This window comes from Sebastes umbrosus, chromosome 3, assembly GCF_015220745.1.
Source record: "Sebastes umbrosus isolate fSebUmb1 chromosome 3, fSebUmb1.pri, whole genome shotgun sequence".
NCBI lineage: Eukaryota > Metazoa > Chordata > Actinopteri > Perciformes > Sebastidae > Sebastes > Sebastes umbrosus.
Window position 1 is genome coordinate 36,953,492 of NC_051271.1, and position 19,451 is coordinate 36,972,942.

The 19,451-nt window shown below is 40.8% G+C and overlaps 1 protein-coding gene and 1 long non-coding RNA gene across 7 annotated transcripts in view; one reads left to right on the forward strand and one right to left on the reverse strand.

Moving 5' to 3' along the window:
• Positions 1-19,451, forward strand: part of LOC119485187 (VPS10 domain-containing receptor SorCS1) — a 209,047-nt gene that overhangs the window by 150,028 nt on the left and 39,568 nt on the right. For all 6 annotated transcript variants that reach the window (XR_005206218.1, XR_005206219.1, XM_037764550.1 and 3 more), the window contains exons 5-11: positions 50-123; positions 6,494-6,558; positions 11,885-12,003; positions 12,201-12,290; positions 15,690-15,869; positions 16,988-17,134; positions 19,291-19,393. Coding sequence is in view for 4 of the 6 variants with exons in the window: in XM_037764550.1 (XP_037620478.1) it covers positions 50-123; positions 6,494-6,558; positions 11,885-12,003; positions 12,201-12,290; positions 15,690-15,869; positions 16,988-17,134; positions 19,291-19,393 (778 nt within the window). In the remaining 2 variants the exon portion in view is untranslated. The remainder of the gene's footprint in view (positions 1-49; positions 124-6,493; positions 6,559-11,884; positions 12,004-12,200; positions 12,291-15,689; positions 15,870-16,987; positions 17,135-19,290; positions 19,394-19,451) is intronic.
• LOC119485189 lies at positions 9,571-10,950 on the reverse strand. Its single transcript, XR_005206221.1, has 3 exons — positions 10,158-10,950; positions 9,951-9,996; positions 9,571-9,715 (listed from the first exon to the last, which is right to left on the reverse strand). It is a non-coding gene; the product is annotated as an uncharacterized LOC119485189 (long non-coding RNA).

Sequence of the window (19,451 nt, forward strand, 5' to 3'; positions counted from 1 at the left end):
TGAAGATGTGAATGAATACTCACCGGTGCCTGTTGTTGTCTTTCTACAGCTCTACAGCTCGGTGGAGTTTGGGAGGAGGTGGCAAGTGGTGCACGAGAGAGTGGCTCCCAATCGTTTCTACTGGTAAGTACATAGATTTGGACGTTGTTGTAGGCAATATGAAATGATGAACTAGATCTAAAACCATTCATTATACAGTACTGTGTTTGTTCTATTCAGGTCAGGGCTGAATGAAAAAAATAGGTAGGCTAATCTACATTTACCTAATGATTACTTTATATTGGTGACCTACATATTATCACACATGGTAAAGCCCAAGCTAATGTATGATTTTTTTAGTACATGAAAATAATCAGGTACAATTATGCAGTTGCTTGTTTTTCAGTGCTCCCAAGATTATTTTTTCATACTAGTCAGAAGGAAAAATATGTCAACTTTTTCGTAACCCTAGCTAATATTCACCCCAGTAATCAGAATAAAAATATTGGCAACGTAACAAGCGTAACAACATAATTACCGTGAATACATAACAACCACCCTTAGCGGACTTTCGTACGTAACGTTACATAACATACGTAAAGTCAACATTTACTTTTGTTTTCACACGGGACACGGACAGCTGCCTCCTGGGTCAAAGTCCTGTGTTTGTTTGACCCATCCACCACTCTTCCCACTTGCTCCCGGCAGACTATCCTTGTTATTATACCACGTAACTTTCACTAACCATCGCTCAAAATGTCACGTCACTTGCTGTACGCGTTGCTCATTACACTACGTCACTTTGTGCTGACTGAATGCAAAAACGTCGACATTCATTGTATCCATGGTTTGCAGAAACGTACACTGCCAGCATTCTTTCCTGGTGACTGGGCTGCTAATATTCTACAGAAAATGTGTTACATAAGTGTTATACTTGACAGTACTTGATATTTTTCTAAATTAATCATGACAGTCCAACAGTGGTACCACCAAGTGGGGGCCAGGATTGGCCACGTCCACCCCGAAACAATCGCTGGTCCCCCCCTCGCAAAGTCAAATATGCATGATATGGTAGGCTTCTGTGTGGTGTTTTTAAACCTGAGTAGGCTTGTTCCCAGTAAATGTTTTGTTCCATACAATCAATGTTCAAATCAAAGCTGTATCTTTGGCTGTATCCAAAACCTCATTCCATACTAGCAGTACGTACTGATTTGGCCAAAATTTAGTATGTAGTATGCAGTATGCGAAAAAAAAAGAAGCTAAATCTACAGTATGCCGAAAACACCCGGACGTTGTACTGATTTGGAAAAAATCTCCAGTGTGCATTGGACCAGTCTACCTCGCCTACTGTATCCCACAATGCAAAGCGCTGGACCACTACAGGCTACGGTTGCAACAACAACAGCAGCCAAAAACGGCTTGTTTTTCTAAATTTTTCATACCTATTTCATCACTGAATTCACTTGTGAACATTTTTGAGGCGAGAAATCAACTGTGTAGAGTTTGAATATTGGCAGTTTTATGATATTAGATGGCAAATCGAACATTTGCTCCAAAGTTTTCGGAGTTTAGAAGCTCCACAAACTGCCGCCGGGGTCGCTACCTCGCCAGCCGGGCGGTCACGCTATGAGCTTGCTGGAGCTCTCTAGAGACCAGTCTGTAGACCAGGGGCTGTTATTTCCTTGTTGACGGATAGTTTATTTAAATATAACAACACATATGTCCATTATGAATTAACATTAACCTGTGTTTATCTGCCTTTTTGGTGTTGAAAACCTCAACAATCGCCAGCGGGCATAGCTCGCTGGAGAGCCGGCCAGTGACGCTCACAGAGCGGCTACAGAGCAGCAGAGTGGCGAGGAGAAGTACAGCCTATGACGGGGCAGAGAGATACCTGCTGACACCCTTTTTAATATTACTCTAATAACTGGAGGGATATAATTCCGCAATGTTGTTGCTGTAACTGAAAAAGCAGTTTAAGAGTAAATTTTGTCGATCAATATTTTATATTTCCCGTCTCCCCTCGTTGATGATCCTGTTGGTCTTATTTCACCATGAGCTGTTAATAAATTGTTCAAGGGGCTGGCGGAGCTAAACCATGCAGTATCTTATAAAGTAAACAAAAATAGGTCATAAAAAATCAAATCAAAGCTCAATAATTTGCAGGTTTTGATAATATTGTAATAGTGGTACGAGTTGCTTTTTTGTCCAGTGCTTTAAGAGCTGGTTTAAAGGCTTAAGCCTGTTCTAATATACTGCAAAATATGCATATACAAATACAAAACATGTTTAAACAGGAGGATAAATAGTGATGTTAACTGTAAAATAAAGAACTAATGTGACTCCTTTACTCTCATATTGACATAGTTTGCAACTTGCCTACATACTGCAACTACTGCCCCATCTGGCCAGTCCTGTGAACAAATTCTGAGGGCTCCACTGCGGTCCAAATTACATTATGTTAATTGATAACAGCTACATTGTCGCATATACATGTGAAAAATGACAAAACAATAATTGCGTGACGACTATCTGTAGAACTAATGTTGAACTCATCGAATGAAGAGTACTTTTGACTTTGTAAATGTCCTGGACAGACTACGTCATTGCCTCTCCCACAAAGTGAGGAGCAGATGAGCCAGAGAGGTTTTTAAGATTTCCATTATTTATGTGTCTGACATGCTTGATCTTCCTCTTTGGCAGACAGTTACATTATGTGACCGACAGTGTTCAGCTGTGGAGGGAGGCTTCAAAATCAGTTTTGGGGCGCAACCGAGCCTTTTGTTATCCTTTGAGATGAAATAAAGTATGTGAAGATTGAAATAATCGAATGGTTCCTCTCAGCAATATACCTTCAAAGCCAGCTTGTGATATGCATCCATCTGGAATTATTGCATAGTCTTTGACCCCCTTTACATCTTGCATTAAAATGTGTCTCATATCCAGAGTGTATCTCATACTTGCCAACCTTGAGACCTTCAAAAAAGAGAGGATTTAAAAATAAAAAATAAATAATTTCACAGACTTTGTTTCCTGCATTCTGGTGACTTTAAAAAAGTAGAATAACAAAATAATAAGTACTGCAACAGCATTTTATGTTAAACTTTTGATTTTACCTTTAACTCCCAGGAAAGAAAACTGAATAATTCTCCCCTCTGGTGTGAACTTGGCGTGTGAATCTCTGGCATAAACTAATATTCATCAGTTTTTATTTATTTTAGCTCCTGCTTGAGTATTTCTTTCTCTTAGTTCTCTCCATTTCTCTCTCCATCTCTCACCCACTGAAGGTCCTTTCAGACAAAACGCGACAACGGCACCACTGCGCTCTGAAACACGTTATTTCCAACGGCTTGTGTCGCGCCACAACGGCTTTTCGCTGCATCGTCGAGCAAAGCCCGACTTGCAGCGCTGCATGCTGTGGCGAGCGCAGCTTAAACATGAGCGCTGTGCCGCGAGCATAGACTGCTCTCTTCTGCCGGGAAACAACAGTTGGTGTAGCTCTATTGCCGTCTAGGTGGAAACAGTAGAGATTATACACACTGTACAGTTCCAGAAACAGGCTAAGATAACGAAAAGGAAAAAAAAAGTGTGAACATTTGCCATAAATCGGGAGAAATATGGGAGAAGTTTGACCCCCTCTTGTGAAAATTGGGAGGGTTGGCAAGTATGATGTATCTAGATATGATTTAACCCGATAACATTTACCCCTGGTTTAAATATGTGTCTCTAGTGTCCACATTGAGGTCCGACTGAGATCCGATCGCTCTGTCCAGCTCAACCAACCGAACGTCACATCCTTCTCTCGTTTGCGCCATTGCCTGTTTCTGCCAATGTAGTTTTTTGGATTGAAAACGCAATTACATTTACGCTTGTGTTCAATGAGGTCACAGGTCAGGGTCGCATTGGATCACAATCCATCCTAAATGTGTTTTTGGTGCATTTACACCTGTAGTTTCATGTGGTCAAGCATTATTCGATTGCAATCCGATTAATGTAAAGGGGGTAATTGTTTCAATTCTTTCAGATGAATTGCACAACTTGTTCATTTTTTTTTTTATAGTATATCAATTTATATAGTATATTTATCAACTCACCCTCAACACAGAACACATTTTCCACACACATGAGAGCCAAGAAATGACATAAATTAAATAAAATAAAATACAAAAACTAGAATGGCACTCGGAGAGCGCAGACCTCGCCAAGGTGCGTGACTTTAAAAAAACAGATCACAGCTCACAGCTGGCGGTACCGTGAAGTGGTCGGCTTATTATCAACACGGTGTGTTTCCGTGTAACGTATCGACGGATGCCTCTCTCATTCAGCAGCGTTGTTATGTCTGTATAACGTTACACTACGTTGTCTCTCATCCCGTCATCTACCGCTTTTTTTCTTTCTCACCGCGGACGGACAGCAGCTCCCGCACACACATCCACACACGTATCTCTCTGCTCTCAGAAGGAGGCAGGTCACGCCTCATCAACGCGTCATCAGTTATACTGCGCATGTGTCAAACCCTGTGGTCTTAATGCTCAGGCTGATCGTAATTCTTAAAAATATTCCTGAATCCAGATCATGATCCCGATCACCACCAAAATCTGAAGGATTGTTCATTGTGCTAAACCCCACCCCTCCAAAAAATGTCATTCAAATCCATCACGGACCTTTGGAGTAATCCTGCTAACAGACAGACAAACAAACGCCTTCAAGGCCTTTGGCCTTGGTGGAGGTAATAAACAATAATAAATTAAATTAAATATATGAATAAACAATAATAAATTAAATAAATATATATGAAATACATGCGCTTACATACACACACCTATATATATAAATATATATATATATATATTAATGCACAAAATTTAATAAAACAATAAAAGGAACAGAAGGTTTATACAAATATGTGTATATAAGAAAAGTAATCAGGCATAATGATGGGATAATTGCATTTCAAACACTAACTATACCTTTAATTGTTCCATTTAACATCATTGTTCCTTGCTCTGCTATCTTTCCTTCAGCTAAACGCTCTCACTGTCATCAGGTCACAGGTTCTGTCCAACTCAGTGGTATCTAGCATGTCTGGCCTCTATGCAGTAACTAACTGTAACAAAAAGCCTTTCACCTCGACAAACTGTCAGGGTAGTAACAAGCTGGGCACCCGGGAGTGAAGGGAGCCTGGAGGGCTGATGCTGCAGAAGCTGTCAGTGAGTTCTATTTTGGGACACACGCTGTGCGCTAGGTGTGGTGGTGGTAGCCCTGGTAATGAGGCTGCAGAGGGAGTTTATGTCTGCTGTACATGTGGCCACCAAACACATAAAGAAGATGAAGAGTTGTAAGCTCATTTCGGTCAACCTGAGCAGCGCCCGGTCACGCACGGCGTCAGGTTGTATATATACGGCGCCGATTTGAACAAACAGCACTCTGAATTCCCCCGCATTCAGCTGTAATCACTTTTGTGAGCTTAGCCGGTGCAGCCGTGAAATGTTTTGCATATGACATTACAAATCTCGACAAAAACATCTGGAGCTGCCTGAATGTGATATTTTTATTTTTTTTCGCTCCAGCTCCGCCTGTTTCTGACGTCAAGTGTCCACAGAGACCGCACAGCTGTCCAAACTAGTGACACGCATACACAGAGGCGTTACAGTAGGCCGGCAACATCCCATCACTTAGTGGTGAAAACATACACGTTTTAACAAAACCATAAGGCTCCACTAACTCAAAGAGCTATTCTTTGCCTGCCATACACTGTTCTCGGGGTACCTGAATGGATTATTCAGTGAAAATGGAAATGTGGGTTGGATAAAAAAGGCCATCCTATTCGCAGCTGTGTTTCATCGGGGAAATCACCAATACTACCAATAAGTATAAAAGCTATGGCGGTCTCTTTCTGTGACTGCTCGTCATTCTCCTCACACAGACCCCCTTTTTATTCCTCTTTCCATTTATGTGTGTAGTACCTGTGGACACATTCTCTCTTTTCTCTTTCTCTTTCTCTCCCCCCTGTCTCTCTCCACCACCTCCCCGTTCTCCCCTCCATGTGTGTGCTGCCTTTGCTTCTCCTCTGATCCCCCAGTCTTTTTAATACATTTTTAATGCCCTAATGATTATATGCTATTCCATCTGCGGACATCCCTACTGTAGAGAGAAAATCAATGGCTTTTCCTCTCCTAATGATGTCAGGAAACGTCTTCCTCCATTCGTCTGAGGGGGGGAATGGACCATCTTGGGGGGCTCTGCACATTTAGATCACACAGTAAACCCGCGGTCCTTTTTTATCCTCACACTTTAAACTGCCATTCACGATGAAGACAAAGACAATTCATGCAATTCCTGCTGATGTTTACCACAACTGTCTTAGCACATGACTCACTGTAGTTATACATTTGTGTGCCTTTAACAGCATTGCAATCTATCAGGTCAGACAAGCAGCTACGGTAGGTGGCATCTGCCCGAAGGCAAAAGACCAATGGTGATGTTCCTAAAAACACATTTGTCTCCCTTTCAGGTCGAAAATGGGTTTGGACAAAGAGCCGGGCTTAATTCACCTGGAAACCAGCATCTCTGAAGGACGTGAGTAATTGAATTCCGAGTTCAGCGCTCCATTTTCCCTCGTGTCTTTGTACTGTATTGTGAGCATTGGGCTAAAGTAGAGAGGAATTGGGGAGTTGTGTGTGGACAATCCCGCTGAAGGGTAATGCAAAGGGACAGCGGAAATGGCCGAGTCTGGGGACACACAATGACAATGGAGAGAAAAGTAATGCATATATTAGAATGCTTTTAAAAGCAAGTGATTTAGCTCAGCATGTCTAGAGAAATATCACTCATCCTCCTGAATGACAATGAACACTGGGATATTGCGGGTTGATATATAGTATTAGACTTGTTTTGCTTGCTGAGTCTGGTGTCAGAATCCTTAGAAAACAGACAATTTTGAGTTTTGTTGAAATTATATTTTTAAAGGGGAACACCGCTAATTCATGAAATGTCAGTTTCTAGTCACAGGGAGTGCTACTCCTGTAGCCTGTAAACATAATAAGTTATATTAACTTGGGGTTTAAGCCTTACTTACAACTTAAGACTTTGTGTTTAACCAGGCAGGGAGTGTCTGACATTTTTTTCTTTTTCTTGTAATTATGTGAAATGTAGGATCCAACATTTCATTTATTATCTTATATATTTATACATTTATTACATATTATTTATTGGAACAACAGAGCAAACAAGTAGTCTACTATTTTTACCCAAGTTTTTGCCTCTAACCTCCAACAGTATGAAAACATCTAAGAAATAGCCAATATAACACTAATGGCAACAGTTACAACAAGACTTAAAGCAGTGGTGACACCAAAATGAGTCAAACACTATGCAGATGAAATAATAAAACACATATAATATACACACAAATAAACATATACTACGTATAATAATAATAAGAAGGCTTAGTTGTCACAACCAGGCAAGGAGGTCAGAGATTCGGTACTGTTTAGGAGAGGTTTCCAAGTCTTTTCAAAATAATTTAGGGAACCCTTAAAGCTTCGGTATGCAGAACATTTTTTTGGCATCATTGGGCAAAACTTCCATAATAACCTTTCAGTATATTGTAATTCAAGTGTTCTGAGAGAAAACTAGACTTCTGCACCTCCTCATGGCTCTGTTTTCAGGCTTTAGAAAATCTAGATGGTGACGGGAGACTTATGATTGACAGCTGCTCAGAGACGGCAAGGCTCCCGCTCGGCTCTGATTGGCTGTTTTCCTCCGGTCTGTGAAATCTTGCAGATGCCATTAGAAGGAACACAGAGGAACATGATTTTTTTTCAGATTACCTGTCTCATGCACTACTGTCAGGATATAGTGACCGTTTTATAAAAATAACTTTTTTTTTAATCATATTTGCTCGATTTCTACCCACTGCAGCTTTAAAGCAGCCGTGACATCAAAATTAGTGAACCACTACGTACACACAATAATAAAATACATACAATATAGACATATACACACAAATGTGGGTGGCTGTGGCTCAGAGGGTAGAGCAGGTTCTCCACCAATCGGAAGGTCGGTGGTTCAATCCCTGGCTGCTCCGGGTCACTTGTCGATGTGTCCTTGAGCAAGACACTTAACCCCACATAATTGGGAGGCTCAGTCGTCACAACCAGGCAAGGAGGTCAGAGATTCAATATGGTTTAGGAGAGCTTTTCAAAAGAATTTAGGGAACCCTCGAGGGAAAATCACTTTTGGAGCCTGATGTAATATATATTTCTTTATGAATAAAAGCCTGTACTGTATGTATTTTTTCCTCAAAACTTGTACTTTAAATGGGCCAAACGTATTGGTCACCGTCACCATTTACAGCGCTGTCCATAGTACTAAAACTGGGAGGTGGGGATCGATAGAGAGACAGAACACGTCACTTAGTTCAGTTACTTAGCCTGCTTGCCTTTCGTGGTTGTAAAAAGAGAGAGAGAGCTGAGAGCCGTAAACAGCTGTTTGTATGCGCCTCCCCCCTGCTAATTTTGACAGAGAATTGGTCAAAAAAAGTCAAAGCTGAAGTGGGTAGAAATGGAGCAAATATGATGAAAAGGTTATTTTTATATCCTATATCCTATATCCTATATCCTGACAGTAGTACATGAGACAGGTAATCTGAAAAAAAAAAAAATCATGTTCCTCTGTGTCCTCCGGTGCTCCTAATGGACTCTGCAGGATTTCACAGACCGGAGGAAAAACAAGCAGTAAGAGCTGATCTGAGGTCTGCTGTCCATCTGCTCTCTATGAGCAGCTGTCAGTCACTCACAAACTCCAATCAAACGGTCAAACTAGGCAGCGCTGATCAAATATGAATCAATATTCTGTGACGTTAATGCCTATTTCTCTCCTCAAATGTGACCTGCTCCATCATTATGAGTCACATTGACCCCGAAACACATTTTGAGTTATCTGTCTGACTGTAAAGAGGAAAGTCTCAGCTTTATGGCAATACCAAGATTATCTTTCTACGCCAAATATTCAATGAGATATGCTCTTTCAAAGTTCGACTGTCATGAAACATTACTTTTGAGAAAAAGGGCATTAAAGATAAGAATTCATATTCAGCCATTTTTTGCATTGATTAAAACACATTTATTAAGACTCAAGTCTAAATGAACACAATATGTTTTGGTCAAAAGTGACACCCAACATTTCATAATGTAGCCTACACATACCTTCATGCATACATGTGCACATAGTCACGAGCATGTGACGTGCACGTGGCCACGTGCACGCGTATGACCACAAGCAGTACAGTAGATAGGGCTAGAAGTCCATGTAGAAAATAATCCAAAATGTATGGAATAAAATTGATAAAATCTAAAAAATATATACTGTACATATGATATAATATATAGTATATATGTTTATTTCAATATAATAATAATTATATGAAGAATACATAATTAAAAATATTAAATATGGAGCCATGTGCACACAAGTACATGCACAAACTTACAAGTCCATATTCAAACAATAAAAAACATACTAGAAAATGGATAGATTATGAACAAATATTATGTACATATTATGTATGTACAATATTATATTATATAATATATAATAGAAATATAGACATAATAGAAAGATTATGAAATGTGGTGCCTGTGCTCATTCTGCTGGCTTCTCCTGGAGCTCACTGTATCCTTTCACAGGGTCATGTGGGAGCTGATCTTCTCAAGGAGATCCAGATGTTTCTCATCTACAAAATGACATAAAGTGAAAAGCATAAAGTGAAAAATCAAGTAATCTCAAAGATTTTAGGCTGGCTAAATCATGTTGAATCATTGTTGAATGAGGCCTGATCATTATCATATCAATACAGCCCTATATTCATTAACATAGCCTATTCACCATGTGATATCAGATTAATATACAACATATCATTTTACTATATGTTAAGCTATTTCTTTTGCTATTTAAAATGATATCCTCACCTTTTGTGTCTCTCACAGCAACCCTGTCTGTCCCTGTCCCTGTCTCCTAGAAATGACGTTTGTATAGACAGACACCTATAGACTACACACACTGACACACACATTAGTAGCTGCTATTAATGCTTCTTAGCCTGCTCTAGTGATTTTAAAAGTCTTTAAAACAAACAGATAAAATAAGGATAGTGTAGTTTAACTATAATAACTTACCATTAGTCATTTCTTTCATTTGGTCGCGTCTTCTCTCCATCTCCTCCGGTGTAGAGAGCGGCGCTGTTGTACAGTTTGCAGCTACACTGGTACTCCCGGCCGGGCGATCTCAGTCTCTTTAACACTGTCCTGATTTAATAACTTTAATCAGAGACACTGTGTGTCATCATCGGCTCAGCCATGAGTGGAATATCTTCCTCCTCGTCTTCCTCCAACTCTCTTTCTCCGTCCTGATCAGCGGATTGAGAGCTAGCCTAGCCTCTAGCGTTAGCCGGGCGTCCGACCCGGCTCGGCGCACCCGCTGTCCTCATCACCCGGTGCGGTGAAATAATCTGAATTTAAGTCGGTCCAGTTGTCGTCAGATGTAGCACCTCTAACAGGAATTTAATTTAAAAGTCGAGCGATGTTTTCCTCGCGTGAATTCATCTTGTCAAGCCAGCTATCTCCTCTGTCAACCACAATCTGTCAATCAACTCTATTGAGCCGCGTCAATACACAGCGGACTTCCGGTAAAAACTTTACGACAACATTATGTTTAAGAGCTTCAAAACTAGACTTATCATTTGAATTTTACATTGATTCTTACTTTTTATGAAAGCTGAGACTTTATTTATTCATAAACGCATAAAAAAACAAACAAAAAAAACCACACTTTTTCATAATTCTTTTTACAAGAATGCGCTGCCGCGACTTCCGACTCATTTTGATAGAGCAGGTCACAAATGTTCTCAGACACATCTTGTAGTGTACTGTTTAGCTGTAATGTGAGAAAGTTTGTGACCCGGCAGCCAAGTTGAGATCTGCTGAGGAAATACAAAGCACCTCCCACCAGCCGGAGCACAGCCAATAGGAACGCTCTCTCTCTCTCTCTCTCTCTCTCTCTTAAATGACCTGTGATTGGCCAAAGTCTTCCGTCACGGGCTAGAAGTTTTTAAAGCCTGAAAACAGAGCCATGAGGAGGTGCAGAAGTATCTCAGAACACTTGAATTACAATATGCTGAAAGGTTATTATGGATTTTTTGCCCAATGATGCCAAAAACTTGTTGCCTACTGCAGCTTTAAAATCATATTTACCACTCTGATAGTGCTTTGTTCTTATGTTAGTGCTCTGATTAATAAATGCATTGATTGATTTTGAAACAGTAGCCTTATACATCATACATCAGTAAAAGTATGAGCCTATATCTGTTTCAATACATATGCCTCATCCTCCCACACCCAACCCACCCCCCCAATATGCCCCCCCCCCCCATGTTCAGATGCGTTCAGTGGTCCATGCTGCAAAGTATCTGTGCCACCTTTCTGTCAGAACACTCTTTGAGGCCAAACACAACAGAGCAAAGCCAATCATACAAACACACGTAGCAAACATCAAATGTGTCAGATATTACGGTCACTCAGCCAGAGACTATTGATCATGTGCTTGTGGATGAAGCCGACATATATTTGGCAGAGGCTAACATGTGGCGACAGGCTCTCTCCCAGCGCTGCGATTGAAGCCATCGAAAGCAATTGGCCTCTCTGGTCATCTGTCTTCCACCCTCCGCCCGGCTCCTCCCTTACTGGGACCACTTTATTGACACGAGTAATGTAGGGGAGCCAAAAGAGGCCGCTTTGGCTTTGGGTGAAGGCTGCCTTTTCTTCATTGGCTAATACCACCGCTGATGCCGTGGCTTGACGTGTCTATGTGTGTTTGTGTGTGTGTGTGTCTTTGTGTGTGGGAGCAGAGGCGCTGTATGTCACCTGCAAGCTGCAGAACTGCACAGATGCCAACAAGGGCAAACCGTTCCCCGGCTACATTGACCCCAATTCTCTGGTGGTGCAAGATGAGTATGTGTTTGTCCAGGTAGGTAATTGTCCAGTTTGCTCAGTGAAAAAACATTAGAGCAATGTATGAGACAGAAAGTGCAAGGATTTTGTAGGAAATTTGTGAAGGTCATTCTCAGAGAGGTGCTATTAGTGCAGCTTTATGTGAAAAATGTCTCTCTTTTTTTTTTTACGTGTCTCCAAAATGTTTTCACTCAACGGTTTGTTCACCTTAAGGTGTCAGCTGCGGGGAGGCCAATCTACTATGTGTCTGCTAAAAGAGATGTCTTTACACCGATGAGGCTGCCAAAGTACACGCTGCCCAAGGTAACATATATAGTATAACATTCAAAATTCAATTAACATTGCCAGATACTCACTAGATCTTGATGATTAAACACCTGCTTCAAACTTTCAGCCGATTGAATGGGCATCATCAGTGGTTATCAGCCTCATAGATATGAGTTGGAAGGGTCCTGCTACACCTACTAGTAGGTTCACATATATTCACATATATTCCCGACCTCTAGTGGGCGTAGTAATTATGGGTGTAACGATTCATCTACTACATCGATGTATCGATTTATATTCCTACAATCCAACTACATCGATATAGGTACTCGGCAAGTTGTCCTTCCCGGGGGACTTATATCGATCTAAAATTTATTTGCAAGGTAAATAATTTATCGAATTGATACTAAGAATTTGCACCTTGTATTTAAGCACGACGAACGTCAAATGGATGTAGTTTTTAGCACTTTTATTAGTAGAGAAATGTTAAACGTTTGATTCACTCTTCCATATGACGTCATCAAGCCGCAGCACATCTCAGAAAGAAGACAACAAAACGAAGCATGGCTGATGGCGAGGAAGAGCCAGACGATCGAGAGATTTTGAAGCCCCATTTGAGGTCCAGCATGTGGAAACATTTAGGCTTTTGCAAAAAGGGAGATGTCATCAATAAATCACTCGCTGTTTGCAGAATATGCATCAGAATATGTATCTTGAGAACTGAAGCAGCGGGTCCTGAAGTTTCATATTGTCTATCACTCTAGATGAGACAAATATTATCGTCCTTCAATTGTATCGGAACCGTGGAAAGTGATATGTATTGTATCTTTGTAAAAATGTACCGTTACGCCCCTCGTAGTTATTGTGACGGGAGTAAAGCAGGAATTCAGGTGATGTAGTACAGAGAGCTACAAATTCTGCAGATTGTGGTGGATGGATGGATCAAACAAACACAGGACTTCCACCCAGGAGGCCGCTGTACGTGTCCCGTGTGAAACTAAAAGTCAACATTGACTTATTTTACCTTACGTACTTAAATAACATATATTTTAACCCAAATCACAATCTTTTCCTAAACCTAACCAAGTAGTTTTAGTAGCCTAAACTTAAAGTTGTGTTTATTTCAATTCACAACGTTAAGTTTCACTTTGACTTCCAAAGTTTCATTTTCGACTTGCCAAACTGCACCTAAGACTTTGTCTTAGGTGCAGTTTGGCCCGTCTGAAGCATCAGAATGGTAGTGATAACCACTGATAACGCCCACTAAATCAGCCTGATAACATTCAAAATGGGTGTGACAAATAATGAACTGAACCTGGGTAAGAGTTATCATCGGTCACCAATAATTTATGAGACAATTGTCAAATTTTGTTGGTAGTGCTGCAGTTCGGGGAAGTTTCCTGCATTCAAAAGCAAATAATATGCTTTCAGCTCCGTTTGGTATGTGGGCTAAAATTGCAGTAAAGGCGTCAGTTCATCGCTGGCTCTGCGTGACACCCTCTTTGTTATTTATGGGCAAATCAAGGCCAAAAGTAACTCTCACAGTGTTTCCTGAATTGTTATTCCGTGCTGCTCCATGTGCGCATGGCCTCGCTTGTCACGTCCCCATTGACAATTAGACATGTTTTATTCAATCAAGCCCTAGGCGCCCCGGTTGCTGTCGGCTCACTGCAAGGTGTTATTGGCACAGCCAGAGGTAGATGAAGCACGCAACCAAACAGCATGGCCTCAGCTGCATAAACTCTGCCCAATAAGCCTGACAGAGCGTTAATGGTTGTAGTATCCTCTTACTTAAAAATATGGCAATACAGAGGATGTAGCAATTCTGATTATTGAATATGATTAAACCCAGCAGGAGTGTAAAAAATAGTATACAATCTAAAAGTTTGTGAAACATGAAAAGATGATATTTTTGATTGTAGGGAGCGAGTTAAAGCCTTCACAAAATACAAATTAGAATGTATTCAGGATAGCTGCTTGTTTATTTTGAATAAATGCATATTTAAAAGGTTTTTTTTTGCCTTTTATTCAAAATAACAATGAATTCTATATTGAAAAATGTAATACACTATAGCTAATTGCTGCCAGCATTACAAATAAGCATTCTGCTCAGTTTCCCGCTATAACAAGAACATGTCTCATTTTAATGAGATTCTGTCCATGTTATAATAACATATTTATCTTATTACTACATACCAAATGATTCAACAAGAAACGTCCTTGTCATATACAAAATCAACATTTATCTTTAGAACAAGAAATACGTTTCATTACTCTGCAGCAAAAATGCAAGTTAAAACAAGCCCAAATTCACAATAGCTGATGACGTACGCATGCACATGCATCCACGTGTGCATGCATTCACACACCTCCCACATGTGTCTAGTGGAAAGGGTTCATGAGTTAATGAAGAGGGTGTGGCTGGGTTTCTTTTTGCCAATTGGCATGATGAACACAAACAAATCTTCACAGTCACACATAGGGGTGGGTGATATATTGAATATACTCTATATACACTATATAGCTTATATCAATTGCAAATTTTCAAGCTGCTGGCATGAGACTCTCGCTTCTCCTTCGAAAACGGTGAAGGAAGATGCCAGCCTCCACTTCGAAAAAGACGGTCAAACTAGCCGCAAAACAATGTGGGGCACTATTATATACTAGGCATTACGGTTAGAGTGTGTAAGAACAGACTTCAAAATAAAAGCGACCAAGGAATTGCCCTCATACAGCTATTTCACATTCATTCAATAAGTCAGTCAGTCTGTCAATAATAAATAAATAAATAAATAAAACTGAATTAATAATATATATATAATATATAATTAATAAAATGTTAAATCATTAATAAAATGAATGATGACTAAAAAGATACCTGTAAAAAACTGTATTTCAGAGAAAAAATTAAATATTTATTCCAAGTTAATAATAAAGAATACATTTAAAAAAAATAATAATCTGACTTCAATATGACAGTATATACCACCTCAGGGTGTTTAGATTACTTTGCTAGAATGATCGTGCTGGTATGATCATACACATAAAAAGTTTAAATCAAACGGTTGTGTTATTTTAGAAAAAGTGTGAAAATATCGAGATATAAATCATATATCGCGGCAATACCTAAAAATATCGAGATATTATTTATAAGCCATATTTCCCAGCTCTACCCACACACTTGACCTCCGTGTCAAATCTCAGCCTCCTAGGGCGAAAACTGTGGCCGCAAAAGGGTGGGGACATTTTTTTATGGACCGACTGACAGACAGAGTGATCTACTGTATAGATCTGCTGATCACAGCTAAAAAAGTCTGCACATACAAACAGGACAGAAGGGAATAACATATAAACAACATATAAAAACACTGTTCCTGAGTTAAATGATGTATCATTGTACTCCCATACTGGTGTTAACTTTGCCTCTCTTACCAGGACCTGCATGTGATCAGTACAGATGAAAACCGCGTGGTTGCAGCCGTACAGGAGTGGAACCAGAACGAAACCTACAACCTGTACGTGTCGGACACGTCGGGGGTCTACTACACCCTGGCTCTGGAGAACGTGGTCAGCAGCATGGGCCCCGAGGGCAACGTCATGGTCGACCTCTATGAGGTAAATGAATAAATACAGATGACGTGACATAAAAATCGGTGGTATAGTCAAGTAGAATGACTCTGCTCTAGTTTTGGATTGGTATGCTGTACGTGAGGTCTACCCCCACACACCCCCAACCCCACCCCACCTGTCTGCAGTATTCATTTTGGTCAATTTCTTCTTTTTAAATAACCGTATCAAATAAAGCCTGCCTGATGAGTGCTCAGCCCACAAGTTTTTTTTTTTTTTTTTTTTTTTATGAACACTGATCAATATTTTAGAGCTAGGAGGCAGAGATGATGTTTTGTCATTTTGGAAACAGCCCCTGCTGCTGTAGGCCTACAGTCTTCAGAGCACATAGTGTGAATATGAAGCAGCCTCAAAGTGCTGACATCAACAAAGGCAAGAGGGAATAGTGCCAGGGATATAGATTTTTGGGAGGCTGAGATTATTTCTTTCTTTGATGAATAACTGCAGATATTACTTCGCAAAATGCACCTAATCCAAAAAGGAAAAAAAAAAAAAAAAAGTGTTAGGGGCTAATGTCTGGAGCTCAGGTACGCATCCAGGTAACAATTTAAAGACATAGCGGCACCAAACGTGGGCTAAAACTATATCTGAGAATCAAATAATGAAGCTGTCGATGTTGCTGCTGGTGTCTTGCTGTGGCCTCGCTGCTGGAATCAAATCCGCTGTCTTGATTGGGGTCGCCACCCAAAACGTAGGATATGCTAAATCTCTCCTCCAAGGGAGGTTGAAGTATCTGTCAATTACTAAAGTGGAGTTTCATCGCCTGATCGGACTGTCACTGACTCAATTCAGTATCCCTGAGCTGTTAGAGGGGCCTCCGACAAAGAGTCAGATTCATTTAAGACACACATTGATTACTCAAAAGTCTCCAGACAGTCGATCATTTCCCACTCAGTGTTTGCTTTTTGCTGGGAATACAGAAGTGGTGAGCGTGCGTGCGGCTGCACTGCCCCAGGGCATGGGGATTTGCTTTGCAGTGCATTGCATTCATTTTCTGCATCTTGACTCGGAAGATATGGAAATGTCTAATATCTTTTGGACGTGTGAAGTCTGAAGTCTGTTTTCATTTGAAGCCGTGCGCTTGTTCTCTCTCTCTAATTTCCAAGGTTGCGGGAATAAAGGGGATGTTCCTAGCCAACAAAAAGACGGATAACCAAGTGAAGACACACATCACCTACAACAGAGGCAGAGACTGGAGGCTACTACAGGCCCCGAGCAAAGACCTGCGGGGAAACAGCATTCACTGTGTGCTGGTGAGTGTGTCTGTGTGTATCTGCGAGCACGCCCCTGCTGCTGCTGCTGTTGATGCGCTCATACGTGTTTTCGTATGTGCGCGCTTCCATCAAAGAGAGGTCTTGACAGGAGTTGACTGATCCCGGCAGCAATGAGAGTCCGAGCTCAGAAAGAGCAGCGCCCGTCAGAGCTGAGTGCTCTGAGGCTGCTGAGCTGAAAGGTCAGCCATTTTGATTCAGTCCAATAAGCCGACCTCCCATTTAAGAAACAAAGACAAAGAGGTGTCAAACAGAAAAAGAAGACGCTTCTTTTCTTCCTGAAAGCCTCGGAAAGTTGCTTCTCAGAGCAAAAGTTGATTCAGAGTAAAGAATCTAACCGGGTATCTTTTTAACTACACATGTGGTGTGTGTCGACGAAGCACACGCTGCGATCACCCTCTTCTAAGGTGTGCTTGAATGAAAAAGAAGCCAGACTAAGGCTGTATCTGAAACCTCATACTATACTAGTAGAACATACTGACTGGGCCAAAATGTAGTATGTAGTATGTAATATGCGAACAAGAGCAAAATCTACAGTAGGCTATGCCCACAATACCCGGATGTCGTACTGATTTGGAAAAAAATCTACAGTATGCATCGGACCAGTCTACTTCGCCTACTGTATCCCACAATGCAAAGTGCTGGATGGCTACAGGCTACGGTTAAAAACAACAGCAGCCAAAAACGCCTGTTTTTTTTGTTTTTACATTTTTTACATTACACCAAATTCACTTCTGAACATTTTTGAGGCAAGAAATCAACTGTGTAGATTTTGAATATTGGTAGTTTTACAATATTAGATGGCGAATCGAACATTTGCTCCACCGTTGTCGGAGTTTAGAAGCTCCACAAACTGCCGTGACAGTTAGCTAGCGGCCTGTTTGGGTCGCTACCTCTCCAGCCGTGCGGTCACTCTCACAGACCACTGTGAGCTGCTGGAGCTCTCTAGAGACCGGTCTGTAGACGAGGGGCTTTTATTTCCTTGTTGACGGATGGTTTGTTTAAATATCACAATATGAATGTCCATTATAAATTAACATCAACATGTGTTTACCTGCCTTTTTGGAGTTGAAAAGCTCCACAATCGCCCACGGCCGTAGCTCGCTCGCCAGCCGGCCATTAACGCTCACAGAGCGGCTACAGAGCAGCAGAGTGGCGAGGGAAGAGGAGAGGGAAAGAGCAGCCTCTGACAGGGCAGAGAGATACCTGGTGAAACAACATATAACTCTAATATCTGGAGGGAGATCAGTCCACTGTTTAGTTGCTGTAACTGAAAAAGCAGTTTGAGTAAATGTTGTGGATGAATATTTTATATTTCCCGTCTCCCCTCGTTGATGATCCTGTTGGTCTCACTTCACTATGAGCTGTTAGAATAAATACTTTAAAACATGCAGCATCTTATAAAGTAAACAAACAGCACATAAACAAAAAAATCTAAATTGTATTTTTCGATAATATTGCAACAGTGCTAGGAGTTTTTTTTTTTTGTCCAGTGCTTTAAGAGCTGGTTTAAAGGCTGAAACCTGGCTTTGCATACTGCAAAATACATCACTTTACCTGTTTCATACTGCATACTACTCCGGAAACTGCCTACTACATACTACTGACGAGCGCAGTGTGCAGTATACAGTACATACTGCACACTGCGTTCCTGAGTAGTATGCACTAGGCGATTTTAAATACAGCGTAAGATGAGTGTCGAGTTAATGGTTTGTGTCATTGCTGCACACATCATCTGCCAGGCACATTAGCACATCTTCTTCTTAACATGAATTTATATAAAAAGTAATCACCCTTTTTTTGATAAACCAATTAGTGATTCTGTGGCATGCCTCGCCTTCTACCCATATTATACAGTCATTTGTCAGGAAATGTCAGCGTTTTAATAAACCTCTAAACAGCCCGTCACAACATGGCCTGCACTACTGGCATTTTGCTGGGTCGTAATGAGAATTGTGTCGGTAAAGGTTAACCCAATCAAAATTAATGGTGAAACCAGCCAATGGGGAAATGGTGTTTGTGATAAAATTTGGGAGGGTTCGTGCATCCGAGTTAATGCAACAGCCGTTTCATTCAGAAGCGTCTTTAGTATCGTTGGTTTTGATAACTGAGTTTGTGATTTTCTTTTTTCCCCGCAGCCCTACTGTTCATTACATCTCCATCTTCACGTGTCTGCGAATCCCTACACATCTGGAAACATAGCCAGCAGGGACTCGGCACCGGGGATCATTGTCGCGTCAGGTGGGTGAGAGGGAATCTCTTTTGAGTGTTCTCTTTTTTCTCTGTCTCTACTTTGAGT